The sequence below is a fragment of the Pelophylax lessonae genome, assembly GCF_965119305.1.
Source record: "Pelophylax lessonae genome assembly, chromosome: 12".
Taxonomy (NCBI): Eukaryota; Metazoa; Chordata; class Amphibia; order Anura; family Ranidae; genus Pelophylax; species Pelophylax lessonae.
In genome coordinates, this window is record NC_138779.1 from 84,758,628 (window position 1) to 84,783,485 (window position 24,858).

General features: G+C 41.3%; 1 protein-coding gene across 1 annotated transcript in view; it reads left to right on the forward strand.

Annotated features, from left to right (window-relative positions):
• The window catches only part of CFAP74 (cilia and flagella associated protein 74), a 385,998-nt gene that overhangs the window by 223,522 nt on the left and 137,618 nt on the right, over positions 1–24,858 (forward strand). Inside the window, exon 23 of the mRNA XM_082274200.1 lies at positions 10,749–10,836. Within this exon, the coding sequence (XP_082130326.1) occupies positions 10,749–10,836 (88 nt within the window). The remainder of the gene's footprint in view (positions 1–10,748; positions 10,837–24,858) is intronic.

Here is a 24,858-nt window from a genome sequence, read left to right on the forward strand (position 1 = left end):
GAAGGAGAACAGCTTGTAAATGTTGGGTTGGCGTATGTGTGTTTAATTAACTTTGGATGAAGGTTGAATTTGTACATCAGCATAAGCAGGTGGCATAACAACGGAAGCCAAAATGATTAGTTCTAGTTTCATGTTCTGTAAATCTAAACACATACGGTATGTGTGTATCAAGTTTAGGAAGAGGAATTTATCACTTAGCACTGGTATTAGTACTTAGTGCAGCACAATGCAAAGACAACTAGGTGGAGAATTTCAAGTGGAAAACTTTTTTTTTTTATTTTTTGGGTAGGGGAGGGGAGAGTTATAACCCTTTAGTTTTTTTGGTTTAGGTTTTTCTTTTTTTTGCCATCTGTGTCCCGTTGGGAAGATTTCTCTTAATTTCCTGTCCCATAGCCACTACAGTGAGGGAAATTCCAGGTTGTTACCAGGGTCACCAGAACTAGTGTCTCCATTGGAGAAGCTACCGGTTCTTGTTCTGGTAACAACTCAAAAATTTTTTTCACTTTTACTCCTTTTGATAATGGTCACCTGGACAAATAGAGACGGTAAATCTTCGTAATGGGGTAAATCTTCGTGGTAAAGGGGCTGCCGTGGCCCCAAAAGATCATTGGTGTTTATGCCTATTTTTTCACATTTTGCTGTCATTATTTCAGTATAAGCTCATTAAAATTGTGGTATCTACTGAATGAATGCTGGCTTTTTTTGTGCTTTTATACTGTATAGTATCACTGTTAGCTGTGCGTTCCCAATATGTGAAAACAAGGGTTAGGGGCTGGATGGATTTGTTACAAGCAATACAAACATGACAGGTGTTCTGATCCTTCTCCACCCTATCCAAAATGTGAAAACATTGTTTGTGCTTTAGATCTACCTTAATGAAATATATGTAATGGATGTGGAAGTGGGTGTTGCTATTGGCAAATGTGCAAATTCCCACTGTCATTTTTTTCAGAATTAAATTCCAGACAAAAAGCTAAATTAATAATTGAAATATATATATATATATATATATATATATATATATATATACATACAGTCAGGTCCATAAATATTGGGACATTGACAAAATTCTAATCTTTTTGGCTGTATACACCACCAATGAAATGAAACAAACAAGATGTGCTTTAACTGCAGTCTTTCAGCTTTAATTTGAGGGTATTTACATCCAAATCAGGTGAACGGTGTAGGAAGTACAACAGTTTGTATATGTGCCTTCCACTTTTTAAGGGACCAAAAGTAATGGGACAGATTAACAATCCTAAATCAAACTTTCACTTTTTAATACTTGGTTGCAAATCCTTTGCAGTCAATTACAGCCTGAAGTCTGAAATGCATAGACATCACAAGACGCTGGGTTTCATTCCTGGTGATGCTCTGCCAGGCTTCTATTGCAACTGTCTTCAGGGGGCATTTTCCCTTCAGTTTTGTCTTCAGCAAGTGAAATGCATGCTCAATCGGATTCAGGTCAGGTAATTTACTTGGCCATTGCATAACATTCCACTTCTTTCCCTTTCCCTTTCCCTTCCTCTTTGGTTGCTTTTGCAGTATGCTTCGGGTCATTGTCCATCTGCACTGTGAAGCGCCGTCCAATGAGTTCTGAAGCATTTGGCTTAATATGAGCAGATAATATTGCCTGAAACACTTCAGAATTCATCCTGCTGCTTTTGACAGCAGTCACGTCATCAATAAATACAAGAGAACCAGTTCCATTGGCAGCCATACATGCCCACACCATGACACTACCACCACCATGCTTCACTGATGAGGTGGTATGCTTTGGATCATGAGCAGTTCCTTTCCTTCTTCATACTCTTCTCTTCTCATCACTCTGTTACAAGTTGATCTTGGTCTCATCTGTCCATAGGATGTTGTTCCAGAACTGTGAAGGCTTTTTTAGATGTTGTTTGGCAAACTCTAATCTGGCCTTCCTGTTTTTGAGGCTCACCAATGGTTTACATCTTGTGGTGAACCCTCTGTATTCACTCTGGTGAAGTCTCCTCTTGATTGTTGACTTTGATACCTACCTCCTGGAGAGTGTTCTTGATCTGACCAACTGTTGTAAAGGGTGTTTTCTTCACCAGGGAAAGAATTCTTCGGTCATCCACCACAGTTGTTTTCCGTGGTTTTCCGGGTCTTTTGGTGTTGCTGAGCTCACCGGTGCGTTCTTTCTTTTCAAGGATTTTCCAAACAGTTGATTTGGCCACACCTAATGTTTTTGCTATCTCTGGGTTTGTTTTGTTTATTCAGCCTAATGATGGCTTGCTTCACTGATAGTGACCCCTCTTTGGATCTCATATTGAGAGTTGACAGAAACAGATTCCAAATGCAAATAGCACACTTGAAATTAACTCTGGACCTTTTATCTGCTCCTTGTAAATGGGATGAGGGAATAACACACACCTGGCCAGGGAACAGCTGAGCAGCCAATTGTCCCATTACTTTTGGTTCCTTAAAAAGTGGGAGGCACATATACAAACTGTTGTAATTCCTACACCTTTCACCTTGGATGTTAATACCCTCAAATTAAAGCTGAATGTCTGCAGTTAAAGCAAATCTTGTTTGTTTAATTTCAAATCCATTGTGGTGGTGTAGAGCCAAAAAGATTAGAATTTTGTCGATGTCCCAATATTTATGGACCTGACTGTGTGTATATATATATATATATATATATATATATATATATATACAGTATCTCACAAAAGTGAGTACACCCCTTAGATTTTTGTAAATATTTTATTATATCTTTTCATGTGACAACACTAAAGAAATTACACTTTGCTACGATGTAAAGTAGTGAGTGTACAGCTTGTATAACAGCGTACATTTTCTGTCCCCTCAAAATAACTCAACACACAGCCATTAATGTCTAAACTGCTGGCAACAAAAGTGAGTAAACCCCTAATTGAAAATGTCTAAATTGGGCCCAATTAGCCATTTTTCCTCCCCGGTGTCATTTGACTCGTTGGTGTTACAAGGTCACAGGTGTGAATGGGGAGCAGGTGTGTTAAATTTGGTGCTATCGCTTTCACTCTCTCATACTGGTCACTGGAAGTTCAACATGGCACCTCATGGCAAAGAACTCTCTAAGGATCTGAAATAAAGAATTGTTGCTCTACATAAAGATGGCCTAGGCTATAAAAAGACTGCCAAGACCCTGAAACTGAGCTGCAGCATGGTGGCCAAAACCATACAGCAGTGTAACAGGACAGGTTCCGCATCATATCCAGAGGTTGTCTTTAAGAAATAGACGTTTGAGTGCTGCCAGCATTGCTGCAGAGGTTGAAGGGGTAGAGGGTGAGCCTGTCAGTGCTCAGACCATATGCCGCACACTGCATCAAATTGGTCTGAATGGCTGTCGTCCCAGAAGGAAGCCTCTTTCAAAGATGATGCACAAGAAAGCCTGCAAACAGTTTGCTGAAGAAAAGCAGACTAAGGAAATGGATTACTGGAACCATGTCCTGTGGTCTGATGAGACCAAGATAAACGTATTTGGTTCAGATGTGTCAAGCATGTGTCGCAGCAACCAGGTGAGGAGTACAAAGACAAGTGTGTCTCGCCTACAGTCAAGCATGGTTGTGGGAGTGTCATGGTCTGAGGCTGCATGAGTGCTGCCAGGACTTGGGAGCTACAGTTCATTGAGGGAACCATAAAAGCCAACATGTACTGTGACATACTGAAGCAGAGCATGATCCCCTCCCTTCGGAGACTGGGCCGCAGGGCAGTTTTCCAACAAGATAATGACCCTAAACACACCCGCAAGACTACCACTGCCTTGCTAAAGAAGCTGAGGGTAAAGGTGATGGACTGGCCAAGCATGTCTCTAGACTCAAACCCTATTGAGCATCTGTTGGGCTTCCTGAAATGTAAGATAGAGGAGTGCAGGTTCTCTAACATCCACCAGCTCCGTGATGTCGTCATGGAGGAGTGGAAGAGGATTCCAGGGGCAACCTGTGAAGCTCTGGTGAACTCCATGCCCAAGAGGGTTAAAGCAGTGCTGAAAAATAATGGTGGCCACAAAAAATAACGACACTTTGAGCCCAATTGGGGCATTTTGAGTTAGGGGTGTACTCACTTTTGTTGCTAGCGGTTTAGACATTGATGGCTGTGTGTTGAGTTATTTTGAGGGGACAGCAAATGTACACTGTTATAGAAGCTGTACACTCACTACTTTGCATTGTAGCAAAGTGTAATTTCTTCAGTGTTGTCACACGAAAAGATATAATAAAGTATTTACAAAAATGTGAGGGGTGTAGTCACTTTTTTGAGATACCGTGTGTATATGTATATATATTTATATATATATATATGATGTGAAAAAGTAAAGTGCGCTGGTCTGTGATATGCTGCTACCAGATGAAAAAATATGTGATAAAATAATTGATGGTGCGCTATATCAAAAAATTATAAAGTGTGTATACCAATCAATACAAACACAATTCCAAATATAAACAAAATATACAGAAATAGTGAAGAAAAGTCCCACGACATGTGTCAATAGTGAGACCACCAACAGTGATGGTGACAAGTGAAAGTGTCTGCTGTACAATACAAATCAAAATGTAAATAAACGGTGTATAAGTCCCAACACAATTGTATCAATGGTGAAACCACCAACAATGGTGAGGTGCTGACAGGTGATGGTTAATTCGCTTTGTGAATTGAAGTTCCCTCCACCTGCTGGAAAGCCTCCTTACCGGACGGAATAGGGTAAGTGCTTTTCTCTAGTGAAAATGAACAATCCTGGTGCCCAAACTGAACAAAGTGCTCCCCGCCGTGCATTCACAAGGGCCCGTCAGGCCTCTTACCAGATCAAATGGGTATATCAAGCACTGCACACTGCCCTCAGGTTCAACCGATATTGGTAGCCACAATGGATGTAGAAGTCCTATGTCACTCCACTGTTCACATTCGGGTAGGTTTCTGTGTTCAGATAGTACTCATGGCCACTTGTTATGGGTGATTATGAGGATCATTTCGCTCCAGCATTAACATGTAAAAGAATAACTGCCCATGGTGCATTACCCTTGATATTGCTTTATTGAATAAAAAATTTGCACTTACATGTATGCGGAATAGACTTCACATAAAGATAAAAAGCGTTGAGGGATTCCTAAATGCCTGGGTCCGGCTGCAGCTCGGATCCTAAGCGACGTGGTGACGGCACGCCTCCTGCCTGACGCGTTTCCGCCGATTGGCTATCTTCAGAGAAAGGAGGTTCTCGCGCGCCGTCACTTCCGTCCTTTTATTCTAAAGGGAGCCGCGTCACTTCCGGTGTCTGCAGAGGAGGCGCCGGAAGTCTCTTACGGGTTCCTCGGCTTCAAATTATTAAATATACCCTAATATCCATAACAGTAATCAAATCTGGAGGTGGTTTAGTGATATTGGAAACGGAAAGGTTCCTCTTTACTACTTTGAGTACATCGCAAATGACTGTGTATCCCCTCATTCTCGATCTCTCTACTGTTAAAATTCAATCTATTTAATGTTGGGTGTACTTAGAACTCTCAATAAGGAGTATAGTCTCTCCACATTTATAATTGGGATAAATTTTACCTAGATATCTCTATTTAAATGTCAACCTTGACACCGGAAGTGAAGGGTCCGATATTCCTATAACTAGGAGTATGTTGACGTATAGATGTATATTTAAAATCTAAAGCTAAAATACAGCATAATACCTTTTAAAATATAAAATGAATAAAACACCTCTATATAAAAAATACATTCTGTAAAATAATAAAAGATTTTATCATACCAGATCTCTATATGTGGTCTGGATGTATGTGTGTATAAAAAGTAACATGCTGGAAGGTATAATTTTAATACTAGCTATGTATTAACTGTTGTTAATATGAGAGTTGATATCCCAGTCTATGTTATGACCTCTAGGTCTATAACATTTTAGCTCATAAATCCAAAAGGTATCACGTCTCGAAATTGACCTTTGTAGGTTACTACCTCTCCAATGTGGTACGTGTTTTTCAATGACCGTGATTTTGAGTTTTTTTGGATCTTTGTTGTGGCAAGTAGCATAATGCTGGGAGACACTATGTCCTGGGAATCCATTGTGGATATTTGTTAGGTGTTCTCCAACACGAATGCCTGCTGTCCTAATAGTCCTACCTACGTACTGTAGGTTACATTCGCATTGTAGTAGGTATATTACACCTTTGGTATCACATGTTATGAACTCTCTAATGGGATATTCTTTCCCTGTAGTGGTGGAAGTAAATTTGTTGGTTCTCAGTGTAATTGCCTCTGTACATATCCGGCACCTTTTGCAGGGATAAAAGCCCTTCATGTTTGGGAATATCTCCATCTTGATGGGTCTTTCGACTGGGTTTCTGGCTATTAATTCCTTCAGGTTCGTCGCCTTCCTGAAGATTATTTTAGGTTGGGTCGGTAAGACTTGCCCTAAAATTTTGTCCTCTTGTAGGACACCCCAGTACTTCCTAAAAATATAATTGAGCCACTTGTAATTGCTGGAGAACTTAGTTCTCCCGAAAATTCACAAATGTCTGAATAATCCACCCGGGAGGCCTATAGTCAGCGGAATCGAATCAATAACCTCAAGGATAGGAAAATACGTTGACTATTTCTTACAACCTCTAGTACAGGAAACACCTGCTTTCCTTAAGGACACATCACAATGCATTAAGGATATTACAGAGGTTGAGATTCAAGGTGACGTACTACTAGTTACAGCGGACGTCACCTCGTTGTACACCATCATACCACATGAGATGGGATACGAAGCAGTCAGCGTATTCCTGGATGCGAACCATGATATTCCGCTCAAACAAAAACAATTTATTTTGGACCTTCTAACCTTTGGGATGAATCACAATTATTTTTACTATAACCAGAATTTTTATCGCCAGCGGACAGGTGTGGCTATGGGGGCAAAATTTGCCCCCAGCTTAGCCAACCTGTTCATGGCTCTCTGGGAGGACCGGAACATTTTCACCAATCGTGTGAAAGAACTGGTCATTTGGAGGAGGTATATTGATGATACACTGCTGATATGGCAAGGAGATGAAATATCGTTGAAAAATTTCATGGATAACCTCAATTGCAACAACTGGGGTATTAGATTCACCTACCAATACAGCAATACCTCCATCAACTTTCTTGATTTGGTGATCTATCGTAAAAACTCGGGCTTTGCAACCAAGTCTTTCTTCAAACCAACTGATAGAAACGGTTTCATAGCTATCGACAGTTGTCATCATCCCAAATGGCTTGGCTCAGTACCTAGAAGTCAATTTAGAAGGATCCGCAGGAACTGTACTACACAAGAAGATTTCCAACAACAAGTAGGGACCCTGAAGCAGAGGTTCGTGGAAAAAGGGTATGACACCTCGGAGCTGGACAAAGAGATTAAAAATGTCATGCCCATGGAGCAAAAGAACTTAGTGGAACCAAAATGTAAAAATACTTCAACTTCTCCTCACTTTGAATACGCATTCACCACTAAGTTCTCCAGCAATTACAAGTGGCTCAATTATATTTTTAGGAAGTACTGGGGTGTCCTACAAGAGGACAAAATTTTAGGGCAAGTCTTACCGACCCAACCTAAAATAATCTTCAGGAAGGCGACGAACCTGAAGGAATTAATAGCCAGAAACCCAGTCGAAAGACCCATCAAGATGGAGATATTCCCAAACATGAAGGGCTTTTATCCCTGCAAAAGGTGCCGGATATGTACAGAGGCAATTACACTGAGAACCAACAAATTTACTTCCACCACTACAGGGAAAGAATATCCCATTAGAGAGTTCATAACATGTGATACCAAAGGTGTAATATACCTACTACAATGCGAATGTAACCTACAGTACGTAGGTAGGACTATTAGGACAGCAGGCATTCGTGTTGGAGAACACCTAACAAATATCCACAATGGATTCCCAGGACATAGTGTCTCCCAGCATTATGCTACTTGCCACAACAAAGATCCAAAAAAACTCAAAATCACGGTCATTGAAAAACACGTACCACATTGGAGAGGTAGTAACCTACAAAGGTCAATTTCGAGACGTGAGACCTTTTGGATTTATGAGCTAAAATGTTATAGACCTAGAGGTCATAACATAGACTGGGATATCAACTCTCATATTAACAACAGTTAATACATAGCTAGTATTAAAATTATACCTTCCAGCATGTTACTTTTTATACACACATACATCCAGACCACATATAGAGATCTGGTATGATAAAATCTTTTATTATTTTACAGAATGTATTTTTTATATAGAGGTGTTTTATTCATTTTATATTTTAAAAGGTATTATGCTGTATTTTAGCTTTAGATTTTAAATATACATCTATACGTCAACATACTCCTAGTTATAGGAATATCGGACCCTTCACTTCCGGTGTCAAGGTTGACATTTAAATAGAGATATCTAGGTAAAATTTATCCCAATTATAAATGTGGAGAGACTATACTCCTTATTGAGAGTTCTAAGTACACCCAACATTAAATAGATTGAATTTTAACAGTAGAGAGATCGAGAATGAGGGGATACACAGTCATTTGCGATGTACTCAAAGTAGTAAAGAAGAACCTTTCCGTTTCCAATATCACTAAACCACCTCCAGATTCGATTACTGTTATGGATATTAGGGTATATTTAATAATTTGAAGCCGAGGAACCCGTAAGAGACTTCCGGCGCCTCCTCTGCAGACACCGGAAGTGACGCGGCTCCCTTTAGAATAAAAGGACGGAAGTGACGGCGCGCGAGAACCTCCTTTCTCTGAAGATAGCCAATCGGCGGAAACGCGTCAGGCAGGAGGCGTGCCGTCACCACGTCGCTTAGGATCCGAGCTGCAGCCGGACCCAGGCATTTAGGAATCCCTCAACGCTTTTTATCTTTATGTGAAGTCTATTCCGCATACATGTAAGTGCAAATTTTTTATTCAATAAAGCAATATCAAGGGTAATGCACCATGGGCAGTTATTCTTTTACATGTTAATGCTGGAGCGAAATGATCCTCATAATCACCCATAACAAGTGGCCATGAGTACTATCTGAACACAGAAACCTACCCGAATGTGAACAGTGGAGTGACATAGGACTTCTACATCCATTGTGGCTACCAATATCGGTTGAACCTGAGGGCAGTGTGCAGTGCTTGATATACCCATTTGATCTGGTAAGAGGCCTGACGGGCCCTTGTGAATGCACGGCGGGGAGCACTTTGTTCAGTTTGGGCACCAGGATTGTTCATTTTCACTAGAGAAAAGCACTTACCCTATTCCGTCCGGTAAGGAGGCTTTCCAGCAGGTGGAGGGAACTTCAATTCACAAAGCGAATTAACCATCACCTGTCAGCACCTCACCATTGTTGGTGGTTTCACCATTGATACAATTGTGTTGGGACTTATACACCGTTTATTTACATTTTGATTTGTATTGTACAGCAGACACTTTCACTTGTCACCATCACTGTTGGTGGTCTCACTATTGACACATGTCGTGGGACTTTTCTTCACTATTTCTGTATATTTTGTTTATATTTGGAATTGTGTTTGTATTGATTGGTATACACACTTTATAATTTTTTGATATAGCGCACCATCAATTATTTTATCATATATATATATATGATCTGTCCTACCTGTTAAAATATTTTTGGTTCTGTAAATCTGTTAAGCCAGTCTTTTGATGCAACTCACTAATAAGCAACAGGGCCTAACCTACTATAACATAGAATAAAAATAAATTATCACTAAAAATTAAGTCGCAACCACACTTGTGAATGGGGCTGTTAGAGCTTACATGCAGTAGACAGAGCAGGGGTTTCTAAGAGATTAACAGTCTACATTCAGGGCTAATCTTTCACAGGTAATTGCTCAATGAGCGATCATGTGTAAGTGGCCTTGATTAGCTGCGGGAGCTATCAGCAACTCATTGACTTCAATGGGTCATTTACGCGCAAGTAATGGTCAGCGAACCCCTGCTGGATTTCAAGCATGTAATCTCTAACAGCCCCAGTGAATGTGAATGTAAGTGTGAATGAGGCCTTAAAGACTCACTTCTGTAAACCTTAACTACTGGGCTGGGGATGCCTTAAACTTCACTTCTGGCTCTGAGCATGTGTGAAACGCAGTGAACCAATCACGCAAGCCAGAAATCTTGCTAGCTGCATGATACACAAAAACAATGTACATGAAGTCCACAGAAGTTTGTTTTTTGGTTTACAATGTAGCAAATTGTAATTTTTTGGTTGTTTTAGAAAATTATATTTTGCCACAGATTGAAATGGAAAGATCCTTTTTAATAATAATAAATTACAAATGATTTGTGTGCCAAATTAGAAAATCTATATGAGATGACTTTTCATAAAGCTAAATTAAATGCAAACAGTTAAAAATAAAGATAATATTCATATATAGGCGCATTTTGAGGGCTTCTGTTGATGGGAGTTGTTTTTCTGCATTTGACAAGCATTTGGAACACATCCCAAAGACAGGTCAGCAAAATGCCACTTCAGTTGAGTAATGCACATGGCAGTTCAGAGGCTGTGTTTGTCCTGCTTGTGTTGCTTTGTGTTTCTTTGGACACAGCATGTCTTATGAAAGTGCATCTCAACTTTCTTTGCCATACGCTTTAGCATGATGGCAAAGGTAGATCATAGGTTAGTATGGCAAGCATGTAAAATCCAGTCAGTTAGCAGCTATATAGGATTCGGAAGTATGTACACTTGTTGGTGACATATATAATTTATTTGTTTTTCAGACACTCTCTTTTTGAAGATGCCAGTGAATATTTTGATAAAGAGACTGGAGTATTGGAGGTCCCTGTGACAATATCAGTGGTTGATCAGGTCAGCTTAAGAATGAATTTTAAATATAAAGAGGGGTTTTTGTACAAGGGCAAAATTATTATTGCGGGGTTCTACTCTATATGCTCTATTCTGCAAAGGGTGCGCAGATTTCTATACCCATGTCAAATTTTGCATGGGCATTGGTAAAATTTCCCCTCACTTAAAATAGGGCAATAAACAGCTCTACCCATGTGCATTGTTACTTTGCTAAGTTTAAATTGAATTGAGTATTTACCATTTTACTGTGTTGGATTTGGTGCAGGCACACTAAGGCTGGGTTCACAGGACAGGAGACTCTCAATCGAACCGGTTCACACATCTCCGGGGTGGCCGTGGAGTGCATTGCACAAGGGTCCTGTGCTTCTTTGGCTCTGTTTCAGGTCCCAATTCAGGCAAAAATTTGTGCCTGATTCATCCCTGTAACGGAGAACAGGGACTCACCAGACCCCTGCTGTGAGCCGCGTTCGCACACAGTGTGAACCCACCCTGAAGGTCTTCAACTGCATGAGTCAACTGCCAGGTCTTCAACTGCCTGCCAGAGTGAGTCCCATCATTTATTTATTGCTGTATCTTTAAGGAGGATGGGGCTACATCCAAGGTGAGCCCTCTTTCACTGTATTCAATATTATATGTGTTCTTGGGAGTAGAAATGAGCTTGGGCATTCTCCAAATTTGCAGTCTTTATTTACTCTAATGAGCTGCAGGCCGGGCCTGAGCTCATCCTTTCTGAGGAGTTATATACTATTCTTCCAACAGGGATACAACAGTGTTTATATTAGGCTTTTAGCAGAGTTGGGGAAGGCTAGAACCTCTATTGGCTTCTTTTTGCTGCTTTTGTCCCTGTTGAGGATTTCCACTCACTTCCTGTCCCAAAGACCACATTGACAGCATTGGGAAGCTCAGAACCTGAGAGAGGATCCTTCTTTATCCAAAACTAAACAAAAAGTTTTAGCTTGAGTTCTGGTTTAACTTTCTTCATACATTTTTTTTTTGTTTCAGGTAATTTTATTTGTTTTATAATATAATACAGAGCATAACAAAGTAAAAACACAATTCAAAACACTGGGACCAATCAAGAACTAACTCCAGCTTTTGTGTGCCCCTTCCCTGAAGCACATTCTTCCATCTATTAAGGAAAAAAACCTTAAACATACTTCCTAAGGCCTTCAGACTGGTGTCACAGCTCCCCCTTCTTCTAGTTCACCACAGTTCTTACTTTTGGACAGCATTTTTCTCATGTAACGAAGTGTGAGCATTATTCAGCTTGGAAGCACTGTAAGCCCAGGCCAGCTTGATGATGCTCTCCCTGGTTGTTTGTCTATTACTGCCTGGGCTCACAGGAAGTGGGTCGGATAATGATGAACACAATTCAACATGGAATAGGGGCAAATTAGAAACTAACTCCTGCTTTTGGGTGCCTCTTCCCTGAAGCACATCCTCCCACCTACAGTATTAAGGAAAAAAACTCATACTATACATACTTCAAATCATAAGGCCTTGAGACTGGTCACGTAATTTCACAGGTCCCCCTTCTTCTAGATTGGTGTGGTCCTTACTGTTGGACAGCATTTTGCTCATGGAACAATGAGCACAGTAAGCCCAGGGCAGCATGATGACGTTTATCCTGGGTGTTTGTCTTATACTGCCTGGGCTGACAGGAAGTGGGTTGGGTGATGGAGAACACCATTCAACATGGAAGAGGAGGGGCAATGGACTTCAGATTAGTAAGTCTATGAGGGACATAGTTGGTGTGAAAGTGAGTATTGCAGCAAAAACTGCTCTTTATATTTGAAAGCATGCTGTTTTTTATTTCTCATTAAAAAAAAATAGAGTTAGGCTTTAAGAAAAAAGAAATGCCAAACAGAGGTGATTGGTAGAGTAACCATATAAAATCAAATTATGTAATTTAAGGAATAAACCTATTTCGAAGCTTATATTGAATGATAAGGTACCGGACTTCAGGGTCACCTACATGTTTCTGAGCAGTGACATTTTAACAGCTTCACTTGCTTCAGCACATGGCTGCTCCATCAGATTTTAGAGACATTTGCTTTGTGATTCACAGACATTAGTATTGCATGATTCAAATCACTAATTTACAGTAACATAATTGCTAATATCCAGATAATTAACTCAGGAAATCCATTGCTATATTTTGCTACAGTAAAATCTGGAATCCTTCCCGATCTCATTAGTCCTCTCAATTAACGCAGTCATGATAATTCTAGGTTTTACTGCTTCTGTCGACAATGAAGAGGTTCTCTATTATGTCTCTGTATGGATTCTAGCAGTCACTGAAATGAATCAGCCTGTGGGTAGGATTATTCCTTCTTGGGTATTTATCAGCTAGTAGATACGCCAGTAAGGCATTTCTGTAGGTTGGTGAGAAAAAAAAAACAAAGACATTTCTTGTTATTTGTGATGAGAAAGGAGACCATAAAGGTAAAGTATCATACCTTCTACAGTATATGTTGTAATTAGTTTTATCTTCCGCGCTGCTTACAACAGAAATCTGTACATTTCTGGTATATGTTGTGGACAGAAACCAACTCTAATCATGCCCTTTAAAGGATTTTATTGGTGCTTTCTGTAGAGAAAAGCTCTCTGGATTCTTTTACTGACTTTAGTACCACGATTTTGCCCTGTAAATGATAATTTTTTCCAGTGGGTAATAAAAATAATTTATCAGCACAGGCCAATTCCGTTATGCCTATAAAGATAATATTATTCCACTTTGTAAGTATCTATTGAATATTGAAGGCAAATGGATGGTATTATACAATTTAAGAATTGTTGTGTTGTAGATAGCATTTCCATTTAAAATTAGCAATTCACTTTTCTTATTTGCTTCCCTTTGGTCTCTTAAATATGCCATTGAAAGCTTTATGCCCTCGAGATGTGTTTTTACTGCCCCAACCTCTCCTTTTAAGCTGCAGGCCACAGCACATGTATATGCCAATAAAGCTGCCTTTGCAGCTTAAAAGGAGAGGTTGGGGCAGTAAAAACACAGCTCGAGGGCATAAAGCTTTCAATGGCATATTTAAGAGACCAAAAGGAAGCGAATAAGAAAAGTGAATTGCTAATTTTAAATGGAAATGCTATCTACAACACAACAATTCTTAATTTACTGCCCCAACCTCTCCTTTTAAGCTGTAAAGGCAGCTGTATTGGCATATACATGTGCTGTGGCCATGATGCCTTGCATCGTGATGCAGCAAAAAGTATCCCCATTGTCATATTCAGTGGGAAGTACCAACTGCCAAATGCAACCCTTCCAAGTAAGAAGTGCTGTAGGGCAGTGGGGCAGGCTTTCAGAGATTAAAACAGGCAGTGAAAAGGCGACATAATACCTCCTCACTGCCTGTCTAACTCCCTCTGAAAACTGATCCACTGCAAAGTTACTCTTAAGAGGGCAAAGCATCCCTTAGTGCACTCCCCTAGAGTGATTTTTGCCTCTCATGTGACAGATTTGCTTGCACCGATTTGTTGTGCAAATGATGTGCAATTTTTGAATGAACTCTTTTTTGACCAGACACAACCTCTGGATATGACACTGAGCACGTGCACTTCTTTGGTCGACCATGGTGAGGCCTGTTCAGAGTGGAACCTGTTCTGTTAAACCGACTGGGACTTCGGTCTTAGCGTGTTCTTTTATTTTTAATGGGAACCTTTGTTAAAAATGTATTTTTTTAGCTAGTTAAGTTCCTGAGAGAACTGCAATCAACAGTCTGCCTGGGTTTTGGACTGGATATTCTAGATCCTTAAGGTCTAAAAAGCCTGGCCAGCGAGCGTGCGCAGGTTTATAGCCCAGTGCTAGGCCTCACCACGACAGAGCCCCAATGGACAGTGGCTTGCCCGCGAGTGAAATCGGGACGCACACAACCTGGTTCAGCCTGAGTCACAGAGTACCCCTTGGCCATCAGCAACACCACCCCGAGTGGAGAGACAGTCTTTCCTGAGTGGTGCTCACCCGATATCTTTGGTATGGTGAGTAAGTGTCCCCCCCATAACTCTGGCAGTCTTGGGGTGGACGTGGGCCCCTCCCTGGGATAGTCAGACCTCGGGTACCCCTCATTTTCCCTGGCCTCTCGGTAGGTGCCAGGCTCCCCCAAGGCCTCCCTCCCCACTAGTCATAGAGGTACCTATCTCAGGCAGCGACGGGGGGTCCTCGGGGGTGGATGCTCTCTGAGGCCGCTATGCGGATCCACTGGGGGGGGTTAATCCCCCGATGCCACTTATCTTTTGGACCCCTTAGGGGGTCCAGGAGACCGCATGGCACACCGTGGGGCCCACCATTTTCCTGTAGAATTGTCCTGCCTCATTATACGTTTTCCCCATTGAAATTCATGGGAGGCCATGTATTTGTGGTTTCCCCATAGGAATGCATTGGGCGGCCATTTTCTTGGAGTCCGCCATTACTCTAGTGATGACCCAGGTATTTTCTCTTCCTGTGAAGATTGTTTTTTCACCATAGCAGAATGATCCTGTCCTCCTCCATATCGATTGGTGGTATGTCTATTGGGGTCCCTGTAGGTCTTCCTCACTCACCCTGCTATCTGCAGTGCTAGTGGCAGTACTTGTAGTATCGCCCGGTGAAGCGATGCAGTCTGTTTTTTTTTGCAGTTTCTTAAAGTGCACTGCTTTATTCCAGGGTTCATAATGGAGTCCCAGGGACAAATTTCACCTACTGATTCCCTCTCCTTGCGGTTGCAGGGCCCCCAGGTCGCAACCCCTGTGTGCTTTAATGGCAGTTTTGGAAAACCTGGTGTCAAAACAGGATGTGATTATTAAAAATACCACTAGTCAAAAGAGCCCTATGCCCTCCCCTGCATCCTTAGATTCTGAGGTAGATCTTGTCACTGCGGACGCATGTCACCCTTAGGATGGCGAGAACGATATATCCTCGTCTGCAGCCGTGCGGAATAGCACGATGGTGGAGGCACTTATAGTGTCAGTGCGGGAAACTTTAAAAATGGCGGATGATTCTGCAACGTCAGGAACGCAGGTGTCTTTTGGCACACGCAAATCCCAGAAGTTTAGAAAAGGTTTTCCCTTGTCTGGAACTTTTTAACACATTTGTCAATGAACAGTGGGGGCGCATCAAACAGATGTTAGTGGTACCAAAGCATTTTAAAAGGCACTACCCCTTCGCGGACGCGGTGTCCGCAAGATGGACCGTACCACCGAAGGTGGAAAATCCAGTTTCCAGACTGAACAAATCTGCTGTGGTTCCAGTCAAATAGTTCCCAGTCTTTACAGACCCTGTGGATAGACGGATTGAGTCCTTGTCCAGCCTCTTACACATACTACTGACCTCTGTACACTGCCCTATATACTACTGAACTCTGTACACTGCCCTACATACTACCAAACGCTGTACCCCACCCTACATACTACTGACCTCTGTACACTGCCATACTTACTACTAACCTCTGTACACCAACATACTTACTACTAAACCCTGTACACTGCCCTACTTCCTGCTGACCTCTGTATGCTGCCCTACATCTTACTGACATCTGTACACTGCCCTACTTACTACTAGCCTCCTACTGACCTCTGTATATTGCAGTACATTCTACTGACCTCTGTACAATGCCCTATATCCTACTGGCTTCTGTACACTGCTCTACATACTACTGACATCTGTACATTACAATACATCCTACTGACCTCTGTACACTGCCCTACAAACTGCTGAACTCTGTACTCTGCCCTGCACACTGCTCTACATACTACTGATATTTGTACACTGCTCTACAAACTACTGAGCTCTGTACACTGCTCTACATACTACTTATCTCTGTAAACTGCCCTACATTTTACTGACCTCTGTACACTGCCCTACATACTACTGACCTCTGTACACTGTATGATACTTTAAATACAGTTCTGTAAGCAACACCTTATTTTCAGGCAGTGCTCCTTCCGAGACTAGACTCTGGACCCACCCCTGCATGGAATTGCCTTCTAAGGGGACTGTACCACCAGGGTTGCCAACTTTCAGTGAATTTACGGACAGTGTGTAAAAATCTGTGATTTGTTTTGAACTGTCTGCATATATCAGGGGCTAAAAATGTGTGATATTGTGCTGACTTTTTAAGTGTAAACTGGGCAAATTACTTGTTATGGGTATTGTCAGTGTTTCCATATTCTGTTTATGCTGTTTAAATGGCTTTCTTAGTTTTTAATAGGAGTTCTGTCATTTTTCAGGCTGCCAGTAAAAAAATTTGCTTTGTCAGTAGATTTTCCATGTTTTGTCAGTACAAAATGCTGCAAGAGGTTTGCAACACTGTGCACCACTGGTCCTGAACTGAGATGGAATGATGCAGGGGATAGTGCTGACATCAACACCATACTTGGTTTTGGATTTATACTCTTTTGCTAGCTAAAAATAATACTGTAGGATAAGTCTATCAAAACTGGAATAAAGAAAAAAGAGAAAAAGAGGAGGTGATGCCCCAATAACTAATCACGTCATCTTTCAGTCATTGAAAATAATTTTAAAAATAAAATGCTATTTAGGACAACTCGACTTTTGTACCTGTGTTCTTTTTACAGTCGTTTTCATATTTTCATATTTTTATTAAAAAGGGGATTCACTCCAGAGATAAAACAATAATTCTTCCACTCTACAAGACTCTGGTCCGGCTGCATTTTGAGTATGCCATCCAGTTCTGGGCACCAGTCCTCAGGAAGGATGTGCTGGAACTGGAGTGAGTCCAGAGAAGGGCAACAAAGTTAATAAAGCGACTGGAGGACTTTAGCTATGAGGAAAGACTACAAGCATTGAACTTATTCACTCTGGAGAAGAGACCCTTGAGAGGGGATATGATATCAATGTACAAATACCGTACTGGGGACCCTAGCATAGGGAACAAACTTTTCAGTAAAAGGGAATTTAAAAAGACACATGGCTATTCACTAAAATTAGAAGAGAAGTGGTTTAACCTTAAATTGCGTAAGTGTTCTTTACTGTCAGAGTGGTAAGAATTTGGAATTCTCTTCCAAAAGCAGTGGTATCATCAGGTAACATCAATAGTTTTAAAAAACTATTAGATGGGCACACACACACACTCCTCATCGGTTGAACTGGATGTACTGGTGTCTTTTTTTTCAACCTCACTAACTATGTAATTATATAACTAGTTATATACAGTGGTCTGACCAGTCATCTACTTATACTGAATATGATTAAAACTTTTTTTGTTTCACACTTCATTTCTCAGAGAGTTGATTAAAAATAGGATTATCATCTTGATTGTCTTTTTTAAGTTACTCATAGGGCCCATTATCATTATCGCTGCCTCCAAAGTAGCCTAAACTTGTCTGATATGTTTTAAACATTTCATTCTAATACCAAAAGTTGGGAATTGTACGGCAGTTTTGTGAGAGAAAATAGGCAGGTCTATTAACAAATGACACGCTTGCTGAGAGCTAAGCACTTCAGAGTTCGGGAGTTGATAGAATAATTAAATGCATAAAATGAGTAAAAATTCTGTTATCACTTTTCAAGAAGTACTCTCAAGAAAAGCTGGCTTAGGCATACATAGCCTTTTTTCTGTTGATGTTGGCAAAATCTCTTGTCACTGGTAAAAACCCGTGTATGCAGAGGATGGGGGTTTAAATCAAACTTGTTGCTTTGCCCTGCCCTATATAGCATTATAAACTACTCAAAAGAATGTATACAAGAGATTGCATTGTTGAGGTTTACCTACACTTTAAAGTGACACTAAACTCAATTTCCTGACAGACTTCTATGGCAGCATACGTTTGGGTAGCCCTGCCCTCGCTCCTACCCCATAGGACCCCACTCCCATAAATTTTCAGGCTGAGCCAGAGGGGCATTGTTTTTTTGTCCTCCTCACTCATAAGGACCATTTTGCATGAAGTTTCCTACCTTTTGGAAGATGTGACGACTGGGGTCTCACGTGGCACAGCCGTGTGCATATTGGGAGCATCCTGTGGAGTCCTGTGGCATCCAGAATTTCCAGGATGGCTCCAGTAGTCACCAAATGCCCAGCTAACAGCAGGGTGGTGAATGGCACACATGCACAGAAGATTGACGCCTGTAATAACGGAAGCTCTGTCAATGGCCGGCAGTTGCGCTAGGTCGGATGCCCTGCATGGCTCAGGTAATCAGGACCAGACACTTGCCTCATGGCCGTTCTAGGTGAGACTAAACTGTTAGCAGTTTGGGCAGTGGTATTTGGACTCGTGTATAAAGAATTTACCACCCCAAGCCAACTCCCTTTGCGATATGAACCCTCAAGGACTTTACTAGTTAACAATAACATTCCTTTAGTATACAGTAGAACTATGCTAATGTCCTTATATGGCTCCTTAAACCAGGTTTGAAGGCCTAGAATGCATTAGTGAGCCGCTTTACTAATGAGAATATATAAAATTTACAGTTTCCCCCCTCACTCCATACAATATCATATAATTCCTCAACTTTACATAAAGGCAACATGTCAGGAAGCCCCTGATAAGTGTAAACAAAATAAAAATAAAGTATTCTCCCACCACCCGGTTTACCCTAAATGGACAATGGGGAATCTAAAGTGTATATACCTACTTTCCTTTCCCTGTCTGATTTACCTGCACAAACAATCTCATTCAGATATGTTAGGGCTGAAAAATATAAAAATATCCAAAGTTCAAAAAATATAAAAAACTTTGTTGGATTAACAGAAGAACACCAAACGTTTCCTTTCGAAAGCACAGGAGTGAGCGGGTATGAACATCAAACTTTATTTTCCAAGAGTTTCAAAGTGTAGAAACTTGTCAAAGTCATCCATACCTGGTGATGGACAGCAGAGTCTTAGACATCTGGTGATCAGATCCCAGCTGCAGCACAACAATTGCAATGCTGTAGAACTGTAGAATACAAAGTCCATATCCTCTGGACTATTGCAGCTCGCAAGTCATAGACATACAGGCACCTTACCACATGGAAGCTGGAACTTTACAGACGGTTCAGGCACTTGACCATCAGAGCAGATAAAACAGTTCAGGTACTTGACAACCAGAACAGGTGAAACGTGCACCAACAGTTCAGCTGCTGATCAGTGGCAAAGTCTTTATAGACGGTTGCTGCTGTCAAAAGCGTTTGTCTCCTTTCTCCAATATGCTTGTGGTTGACATCAAGACAGGTGTGTTAACGGGACTGTCAGTCCAACATTCCATAACTAACAACTATGCCCATATAGCGCCTCATAGATTTCTGAACAGTTAAAATCCATGATCCCTAGCAACTTGGCCTAACACTAAAAGGAAAACTCTGCTTAATTTATTCAGGGTGAAAAATTGGTACAGGAACATCACCCACTACTCTATATCTAAACTAAACTGTGTTCAACTATAGGCCCAACTTCAAACTACTTAATGTGTGCCTCAGTGTAATGTTTCCTCTGTGTACTTTGGTCTCCTCCCATACTATAAAAAAATTCTAGCAGGCTAACTGGCTCTTGGCTACACTGACCCCAGTATGGGCGTACATATTACCTATACATAATGTGTCACCATACTCTATGTTCCAGTCCCTAACCCAAGCAATCGCGGAGAATTTAGGAAAACTATATTTGGGAACATTACTAGTTTCATAATCATTTACCAAGCAAATTGAATCAAGTGTATCAAATGTGTTGGCCAAAGGATCACTAAGTGTCAGATATAACAATGTATATATCTATGTTTACAGCACCATATTTTAAGACTTGCTTTAAAATTTGTAACCATTGCAGTAATCATGATTAAACCAACAATTATGAAAATGACCTTTTCCATAATGAATTTTATGATTGTAAATTATAATTAAAAGTGCTGTGCATTTAATTACTACTTTAAAAAAACAAATGTGTGTTATTTGTGATCAAAACTTTTTTTTTTTTACATTTTACATAATGAATCAGTACCAATTGAAACCTAAATGTGTATAAAATCCGTAATAAGTGTTGAATAAATATTCAGTGGACCATTCAATTATACTGTAAAAAAATAGCAAATGAATATCCTGGTGACTGTAAAATTATAACATACAGAATTGTAACTGTGATTACAGCTTCACTCTATTAGCTACATACAATATACTGATATTAACGTGCTCAAATATCAAGATAATAGACAAAAGAATTCAAAATATGTGTCCTAAAGTCTGTGGTTGTGATGAATTCCAATCACCAGTGTGTTATTAAATACTTGAATAGATGATCCGTGCCTGCAATACTATGGAGCAGTTAATATGGTGATTTGCCTTCCCTCTTAGGGCTCCCCTTAAGCGTGTGTGCTTACCTTATGGCATAGTGCAAATAACGTTTATATAAAAAATGATTTATTTTAAATAAATCATTTTTTATATAAACGTTATTTGCACTATGGATCTTCCTATTTTCCCCCCATATGAATGGCTGAGCACATTATCTACTGACTGGGAATTCACAAAAAATCATCCAGGGCTAAACAGTGGAAATCCAGGCTGGATATTGATTAAAACTGAGCGCATGATTACATCCCATAAGGTAAGCATACACCCTTAAGGGGAGGCACAATGTCTTCATATTTGAGCACGTTAATATCAGTATATTGTGTGTAGCTAACAGAGTGAAGCTGTAATCACAGTTACTATTCTTAAATAATTAATAAAGTGCAAGTGTTATCAAACTTCCATGCAAAAAAAATGAAAAAACTTTTTTTGAACCAGTGCTTACTTGTGCATCCACAAAGGATCAGTAACACCACAAAACTAGTGCATATATTGGATCAATGTTCAATCAATAACTATTGTGCTTACAAATTTAAAGTGTTGTAATTACCAGCGCCTTTTTACCATATACCCATTACCTATTTATTGTTAGTTAACAATTAAAAGGGCAGCAGGTTTTAACATCTTTTAATTAGGGCTGGGCGCCTTCACAACCTTTTTAAACAGTTACTATTCTGTATGTTATAATATTACAGTCACCAGGATATTTATTTGCTATTATTTTACAGTATAATTGAATGGTCCACTAAATATTTATTCAACACTTATTACGGATTTTATACACATTTAGGTTTCAATTGGTATTGATTCATTATGTAAAAAAAAACAGAAAATAACACACATTTCTTTTTTAAAGTGGTAATTGAATGCACAGCACCTTTAATTATAATATACACTTCAGCACTTACCTTCAAGGGGAGTGATCAGTGCAAGCAGCATTAACACAACTTTTTATACATAGTTGCTCTATCATACAAATTAAAGAATTATATGATTGGCTTGAATTCAAACCATCATTCATGTAGTAAAATATACTTCAAACCAAACACCAGTTGTGTGTGTAGCCTGGTTGCACTAGTGTTGTTCAGACTGTTGTTCTGTTATTAAAGTTGTCTTTTATGCAAAGACAGTGACCTTTGAATTATGGGAGATGTAGTTCCGGCAGGAGCCAGTACCAAAAACTTTTTACAGGCATTGAGCCTGAGGCGGGTCTGCCATTGTTACCGGTTACCTCTCCAGCCCATGTGAGCTGCGACCCCAGGTGTGAGCACTGAGACAATGACAATTCCAGCATCTTTGGTTGTTTTATTGTATTTTAGGGGATGGGAGAAGGGAATGAGTGGGATACTCCTCTGGCTCAACTAGGTACACTTTTGGGACTCTTTAGCAAAAATGTGCTTGTTAGCGCTGTCTTGACGCCAGCCGACGCTAGCCAACACTTCCTGACGCTTGAAAGTAATGTAACACTGAAAACTGTGCTGGAACCTCGACCTTAGTCCAGAAGATCCAGGACTGTAGAATATTGAACTTCTGGCACTGCTTTACTCAAAAGTCACTGACTGGCTCCCTCCGGCCCTGCGCTGGCTTGAGGTAGCTCTTTGTGAATTCCTGTGCTGCTGCAACTCTCAACTGGTACACTCCACAAAATGTAGCAGGTTTTACAGGCATTGAGCCTGAGGCGGGTCTGCCATTGTTACTGGTTACCTCTCCAGCCCATGTGAGCTGCGACCCCAGGTGTGAGCACTGAGACAATGACAATTCCGGCATCTTTGGTTGTTTTATTGTATTTTAGGGGATGGGAGAAGGGAATGAGTGGGATACGACTCTGGCTCAACTAGGTACACTTTTGGGACTCTTTAGCAAAAATGTGCTTGTTAGCGCTGTCTTGACGCCAGCCGACGCTAGCCAACACTTCCTGACGCTTGAAAGTAATGTAACACTGAAAACTGTGCTGGAACCTCTACCTTAGTCCAGAAGATCCAGGACTGTAGAATATTGAACTTCTGGCACTGCTTTACTCAAAAGTCACTGACTGGCTCCCTCCGGCCCTGCGCTGGCTTGAGGTAGCTCTTTGTGAATTCCTGTGCTGCTGCAACTCTCAACTGGTACACTCCACAAAATGTAGCAGGTTTTACAGGCATTGAGCCTGAGGCGGGTCTGCCATTGTTACTGGTTACCTCTCCAGCCCATGTGAGCTGCGACCCCAGGTGTGAGCACTGAGACAATGACAATTCCGGCATCTTTGGTTGTTTTATTGTATTTTAGGGGATGGGAGAAGGGAATGAGTGGGATACGCCTCTGGCTCAACTAGGTACACTTTTGGGACTCTTTAGCAAAAATGTGCTTGTTAGCGCTGTCTTGACGCCAGCCGACGCTAGCCAACACTTCCTGACGCTTGAAAGTAATGTAACACTGAAAACTGTGCTGGAACCTCGACCTTAGTCCAGAAGATCCAGGACTGTAGAATATTGAACTTCTGGCACTGCTTTACTCAAAAGTCACTGACTAGCTCCCTCCAGCACTGCGCTGGCTTGAGGTAGCTCTTTGTGAATTCCTGTGCTGCTGCAACTCTCAACTGGTACACTCCACACTGTATACTGACTCTTAAGGGCCCAAACTGCAGGCGCCCCCTTTAACACTTCAGGGCCCTCTGACTACGTACCCCCTCTAACTTCAGGGTCCTCTGACCAGGCACCCCCTTTACAGCTAGCTGACAATTGGATCCCCAGAACCTCCTCCGGAGTGGGCCCCTCTGACACTAGGCAGACCCCCCCCAGGGGCAATCCACAGTACTCACGACCTTTGTAGGCTTTCCTGGGACTGAACCCCTCTTTTTTCACCACTGGTTCTCGGCACACCGAATCCCTTTTCAGCTCAACTCAGCACCCTATGGATTCTCAGGCAGAACCCAGAGACATACGCTTCCTCTGACAGGACGGGAGACAGCCTTACTCTCCCTCCTGGGACTCTGCTTCCCGCCAAAGACCATGAGTCATGCACTCCCTTCAAACTTATACCCACTCCCAGAATTCTCTGCGCCAGAATCTGCCTTCTGGGGTAGTTACAAGCCTGAATGTGTCTCTGATTGGGTTTCCTCCACTGCCCAATGAAAAGCCTCTCACAGGGCTAGTGGGGAGAGTCCCCTCTCAGCAGACACAAGTGGGAGCGATGACAACCTACCTGACCAAAATAAATCATGGCTCTGCTGTTAGGCAGACAAAGCACACTATATTTTACCTAGCACCTACCTGTAGGGTGCTACATCCACCCCACACCAAACTGAGTCAGATCCCTCTGACTCCGAGGCAGCTGCCTTCTGTCAAAAAACTCTGCCAAAACTCAGGAGTATGCCACAAACCTGGAAAGGGGAAAAAGGGAAAAACAAATTTACAAATACATTACGGTAAAAAATAGATCTTTACACTATGCTGTACAAATTTTACAAACAGTTTAAGGTGCATGAAAGAGGGCTTAAGACCTTGTTCACCCACCACGCACTATATGTAACTGCAGTGTCCAGTGGCAATTTTGGAACTCGGTATGGCCTTCTACTTAACAGTTCGGCAATCCCGCCCTGGCTCAGTCTAGGTATAAGATAGATGCAGATGTAGGATGTCTCTCACCAAATTCCAGAAACTCCGCTCCGTGCTGCAACCAGGCCCCGCCCTGCTCAGCGACTCCCACTGCCTGTCAAGGTGTCCTTCTGCTCAGTCACGCTACCGAGATTCTTCCGCACACACCACTTGTCTCAGCTCCGG